The 6,498-nt window shown below is 33.0% G+C and overlaps 1 protein-coding gene across 1 annotated transcript; it reads left to right on the forward strand.

Moving 5' to 3' along the window:
- The first annotated feature begins 1,116 nt into the window (after nucleotides 1-1,116).
- Nucleotides 1,117-4,673, forward strand: LOC129287089 (uncharacterized). Its single transcript, XM_054923243.1, has 5 exons — nucleotides 1,117-1,264; nucleotides 1,816-1,908; nucleotides 2,214-2,333; nucleotides 2,784-2,900; nucleotides 3,085-4,673. The coding sequence occupies exons 1-5, from the start codon at nucleotides 1,209-1,211 to the stop codon at nucleotides 4,502-4,504; spliced, it is 1,806 nt and encodes a 601-aa protein (XP_054779218.1). The 5' UTR covers nucleotides 1,117-1,208; the 3' UTR covers nucleotides 4,505-4,673.
- Nucleotides 4,674-6,498: the final 1,825 nt, after the last annotated feature.

The following is a 6,498-nucleotide window of genomic DNA, read 5'->3' on the forward strand; positions in this document are numbered from 1 at the left end:
TTGGCTTGAGTACAAGGGTTATGTGTTGTGTTATGACAACATTGATTTACATGTAAATCTGGCCTCAGGTGCAAGGATTCTAGCTTAAGGTGCAAGGATTCTGGTTTGGGTACAAAGCTTCTGACTTGGGGTGCAATGTTTCTGACTTTGAATGCAACGATTCTGACTTGGGTGCAAGGATTATGTGTTGTGTTATGACAATATTGATTTACATGTACTTGGACATTTTCATATAAATTTGGTTTTAGGTACAAGGCTTCTGACATAGGGTGTAAGAGTTCTTACTTCAGGTGTACGGCTTCTGGGTTATGGTGCAATAGGACTAGCTTGGGTGCAAAGAATCTTGCTTTATTGATTTATATGTAATCACACGCAGTTTCATGTAATTCTTTGTATTTAATTTTGTTAGATTACTTTATAAATAAAATATTAGACTTGATCCTTAGGAACAATTTATGTTATTACCAATTTTTCCAAATAATTTTAGCAGTTGGACAAATCTTACATCATATGAATTGAAAAATACTTAAGTAAACCGAATGCATCACATTATTTATAATTTATTTGATAAAAATATGACATTTATGTGACATTAAATAAATTAATTCTGATATTAATAATAATAAGAACAAAAAGATAATATGTCAAATATACATTTTGTTATAAAAATAAAAATAATTTAAAAAAGATCATACAAGATTTTATTTTGATTACTTAGAATATTTTAATGACGTGATATACTCAATCTAAATATTTCTTGAACATATAAAAAGAATATCTAAGAATTATCGGTACAAAGCTTTTCAAATGTCCTTGTATTATTTAAAAAATGATATAGATGAGAGTGGGGTATGATTTTAATTTAATGTAATTAAATTTTATTTTAAAATTAATTTTTGAGTTATAAAGTAAAGCAACAAAAAATTTGTGAAAAGGAAAAAGAGTAATAAAGAAGAAGAATATAGAGAATGATCTGCCGATCTGGTGCGATTTTGCGAAATCTGGTCCCCGAATGCGAATAGTAAGGAAAGGAAGAGACACGTGGAAATAAATAAAAAGATTTGAGGAAAGAATGCAAGATATTTTGGGTGACAACTGATAACTGAGGCACGAGGCGCACCGAACAGAGCCAGGGGGGAGAGAGAGTGGAACAGAAAAAGTAGATCGATTGAGACTGAAACAGAGAGATCGAAACATCGGAGAAAGAGATGGGAACAGAGACAGAGAGACATCAGAATTCCAGACAGAGGAGGAAACCCGGAAGGTATGTTTGGTTCCTTCATCAAACTTAGTTGTAGATCCGACTGCTTTGTGTTTATATGATGTTGGATGTTTTGTGTCTTCATTCAACTCGGCAATCTCGCCTTTGTATCATGACCAAAATTCACTTTGCCTATGAGAATTTCGACATGTTATGGTTTGTGGTTTTGCTTCCCCGTGCGTTTATTAACATCTCCTTTGTGTTTGATTGCTTTGTCACTCACTGTTTCACTCGTTTTAGACTTAAATTTTTGTTCATTGATCTGTGAATTTTCTAGTAATTGGTATAATTGTATTTAAATTTTATCTGAACCATAAAAATTAATTTGAATTTTTCAATTTAAATTGAAATTATTTGATTTTGAAAGGCTGAATTAGTGTCCAAAGTTTCTGGGATGTAAATTCATGTACAATGCGCTCATAGTTCGTCTTCATTCTCCCTGGAAATGTATGGAACGTATACTCTTCATTTTTTTTAATAATAATTGGAGTTAAATAATACCCTTTAATATATTGCTTTTTGTGGGTTTTATTTATCTTGCCTTTATTTTGAAGCATGAAGAACGGCCAAAAAGAAGAAAGTAGTGGCAGCAAACGCACATGGATGGAGCATCTATGTACATTGCCAATCATACATCTTCTCTCCAAGTAATTGCTTATTTAAATTTTATGAGCTGTAATTAAATTAATATCTTTAATTTTATTTGAACGATATATGATTACAAACCTAATTTTGCTCATCAACACTAATGGAAAGAATTGAAACTTTACTTTGCTATGAATCTTTAATTTTTGTTTCTTTATTTACCATTGTAAAATAAAGAAACAAAAAATAAGTGTGATAAGGAAAATGAATCATAAATAAGAAGAATACATGGAGAATTATTCTGGTAGGATATTGCGAAACAGTAGATTATATTTTGGGTGACTAAAGCAATAGGTGTACCAAGCAGGAAGAAAGTGCGAGGAGAGAGAGACTTGAACGAAAAAGTAGATCCAGAGACTAAGCCTGAAACAAAGACAGTGAGACATCAGAATTGCAGAGAGAGCAAGAAGATGAGGGAACCCGGAAGGTATGTTTGGTTCGTTCATTGTTTTCTGTAATCTGTTGTTGCCTCCTTCTCTTCTGTTTCAGTTCTTTTCGTCAAACTAATCTTATGTGTAAAGCACGCTAAGGACTTATGGGTGTGTATAACTAAACAAGAACAAATTAAATTAAAATTTTAAAAAATAATCAGAATCCCTTAAAAGAAGCAAATTTCTTATTATTTTAATAAGTTTTTAAGTAATTTTTTAAAATAATCTAATATAGTATATGTATGAGAGGGAATAAAAAGAATGCCGTAAATTTGAAGATACTTGTCAAAAATTTTACAGTAACTAAATAAAAAAATTATTTTTTATAAATTAAGATAAACTAAAATATTATAAAGTCTAAAATCACTAAATAATTATCGCATCAATATTTTAACCAACTGTGATATATTGGTTTTTGTGGGCTATATTTTTCCTTTACTTTGAAGAATAAAGAACGGCCAAAAAGAAGAAAGTAGAGGCAGCAAACGGACATGGATGGAGCACATAGAGCAGTGTTTAAATTTTATTTGTAAATGGCCAATCTTGCGACATCTTCACATCAGGTAATTACTCATTTAAATTTTAGAAGCTATAAATTAGCTTCTTTAATTTCATTTCAACGATACTTGATTAATTACAAACATAATTTTGTTCATCAACACTAATAGAAAGAATTGAAGCTATACATTGTTATGCATCACTTCATTGTTAGTTCTCGTATTTTTTAACAAAACTACCTTTTTAAAGGGCAACAAATGGTGAAGAAGAAGAAAAAGAAGGAAGCAACAACGACCAAAAGATGCTAATTGCAAAAGATGATGACATAAAAATCGAGGAAACTAGCAGCAACAGTGAAAAAAAGGCACATATGACTGATGATGATGATGAGAGAAGAGTAACGAACATTAAAGAACAAGGAATAAGTTACAGTAAGTGGTCGCAAGTGGGAGATGATATCTTGGGCTTGGTTCTGGAACACTTATGCCTCAGTGATTACCTTCGAAGCCGAGCTGTATGCTCAAGTTGGCAGTCCATTGTCAGTAAATACGTTGCCAAGAAGCAGTGTCTTCCACAGCCTGAACTGCCACTTCTTTATCTTCAAACAATGGACAGCCAAAACTTTCCATTTTTCATCTTACCCACAGCAAGTGTCTTCAAGTTCAACTACACAGTCCCGCCACTCGAATTCATCCATTATTGCTATGGCACAGTACAAGGTTGGATGATCATGATTGAAGCTTCCCGCAATTATTTTGACGTTCCTGAAACCGATGTTCAGATCTTCTTCTTCAACCCAGTGACGAAGGCTAAGGTTTACTTGTCGTCAAGGTTGAAAGTGAAAAGTAAAATTAAACGAATTGTGGCATCGACAAACCCCAATGACCCAAACTGTGTTGTGGTATGTATCTTTTACCTCCAGAATATTTTCGCCTTCAGATGGATTTCGGATGAGTCATGGACTATAGTCGTTGAAGATCTTATGACAAGGATCACCTTCATGCACGTAGAGATTCTCCATGGAAAATTGTATGCTCTGACCAACGAATCTAAAAATTCTTTAATTTCTTATGACTTGAAAAAACAACCTCTAAAACCTGAGATATTAGCTAGGCTTCCTCTAGTAGTACCTAACATTATTAGGACTGAGATAGTTCCCCCTTGCTATCTTAATGAAGTTCGCCCTAGGTACTTTATAGAAGCTAATGATCACATTCTTAGGACTCTGGCCGTTGATTCTTCATCTGGAGAACTGTTGCTTATTTACTTGTATTACACCGCATTCTTTACGTACAATTGTGGGGGCCATGAGGCAAAGGAGTTTGCTAATCCGCCTGAGATTGTAGACAGTAAAGTGTTCAAGTTGGACATGAGTGACGAACCTAGTTGGACTGAGGTTGAAAACTTAGAAAGTCTTGTGTTGTTTGTTGGCTACTGGAAGACTCTTGCATTATCGTTACGCGTTGCTCCTCATATTCCTCAAGAGTTTATTAAAGAGAATTGCATATATTTTTCTTATCGGTTTCCATGTATTGAAGGCACGGACAAATGGAAGGGCTTGAAAATTGGGAGACATTGCAGGACTGAAAGAAGGATTGAATACTATGCATTTGAAAGATCAAGTTTTACTGACGTGCCTTGTCCTGTTTGGTTCATACCAAATCTTTGATAACCCTCACATTTAGCTACATGTTACGTATTGAAGATCTTGTCTTATATAAGAAACATCATTGTTGTCCTAAACGTTATTGTCTTCCAGGTGATCCACATCTATCTTGTGTGTGTTTTTTTTTTATTTGCACGTTTCATAAATTTTGGTTATCTAAATTAGAATCTACTTTGGCTCCTCTTTCATCTGCCATCATATTGCATATTTTGCATCAAACATGAAAATTACACCTCTTGAAGAAAACATGCAATGCGGACCGAAATTGGTTCAAAAATCAGTTTGACTGACACCTTGTCTCTATCAAATGTAAAGCATGCTCACACCCACAACAAGTTAATCCACTTCTACAATGTAAAGCGTGAATATTAGTCACAAATATATGACAGCAAGTCTATATAACTTCTTTTGGAAAGAGGGATATGGCTTTGCAAGTCTTCTATTTCACGAGGCCGCGAGTAATCTTTCTAGAAGAGTAATAGTTTTGGCTACCCCTTTTTTTTGCATCTGAGGTGAAAGTGAGACTTGAGCAAGCAAATTTAATAACTGAGGGAGTGGGCCATGCACCTGAATAACATTTGAGAAACATAAGAGTTGGTCAGGATTTTAAGTGAGTAAAACCATCCGGGTAAAAAAATAAAGTAAAGAAAGCAATTAATTACAATGTTCTTGAAACAATTGATCACCTGATTCATACATCGTAAAACAATTTTATGGATGCATCCATAAGCAATAGAAGACTCCTCCAATTCTTCTTTTAAAGGAAAAACTCTCAAAAAACCTTGAATAACCTGCCAAATATATTCAAGAGAAACTTAGATAAATACCAATAATATTATTTGGCTATCAAGTGCTTTTACAAAAATAAAATTTCCTAACAAGCGTAAGAATGTTGATTTAAATTATATTAAAGATATGAGAAGTTACTTAATCCAATGGAATCAAGTTAAGGTGCATGTCTATCATCTTTGCCGCAGCAATAGCTCCATTATCCCTCACCATCACATTTGTCTCATTTTCTCCAAGCAGAAGAAGAAGCCAACGCAATAGCTTGGGGTATCTAGTGTTTTGTTAAAGAAATACTAAACTAGCTAAAACAAATAAGATTTCCGAGTACAAGAAATTTGAAACTACAAGTAGTCAAAGCCTCTACAACACTAAATAAAAAATACTATATATATATATATATATAAAAGTTTGACTTTCATTGGCTATGCTAATAAAATCTTTTTATCCTAGGTAATTATTAAAATGGGAGTTTATTAAAGTTTGAAAAAAAAAAAGACATGGACAAGGATACTTTATAGCTAAATCTTTATCATTCATACCCAACTGTCCAACGCAAAAGGCAGCATTACCTCTCATTCTTTCCTCGTTGGAACGTGCCAGTTCCTTGAATAATAAGGGAATCACTTGGTGCAACTAAATAAATAAATGAATCAATCAATCAACTTTTCCTAAATAAGCACATTTATCAAAGATTATATATTAAAATAGGGAAAAAAGAAATTACATCCAAGTTCTCTACAAAAAAGCATATATTTCGAACCATCATTCCTTTATCCTCATTTTGAAGTGTGGTCTTCACAAAAATGCTCATCACCGTCGCTGTAAAATTAAGGACTTAAACAGTTAAATTAATGAAAAGAACTAGTTTATTTATAATTATATAAGTTTATAATGTTATTACCTATTCTCCCTTTCATTTCTGCCATCTCATCCTAAAAAATAAACACAAGTATTTGAAACTTTGATGAGTATATATTATTTAGAGATAATCCACATTAACGATGATAATAAGGATCTGGTAATAGTGGTGTGTGGTATGATGTTATTAAATGCAGATACAATGAAATTAAAGATTTTTTAGATGATATTGTGGTGAAGAGTGCTGATTCTGGGTCTTGGAATGATTTAGCTTTTGCTTGGGATAATATAAGAGGAAATTGGTGGGTAGAAGTGAGGAATGGTGAAAGTACCTCTTATTGGGATGATTG

The sequence above is a fragment of the Prosopis cineraria genome, unplaced genomic scaffold, assembly GCF_029017545.1.
Source record: "Prosopis cineraria cultivar Desert tree isolate PC_DT_omini unplaced genomic scaffold, ASM2901754v1 PC11, whole genome shotgun sequence".
Lineage (NCBI taxonomy): Eukaryota > Viridiplantae > Streptophyta > Magnoliopsida > Fabales > Fabaceae > Prosopis > Prosopis cineraria.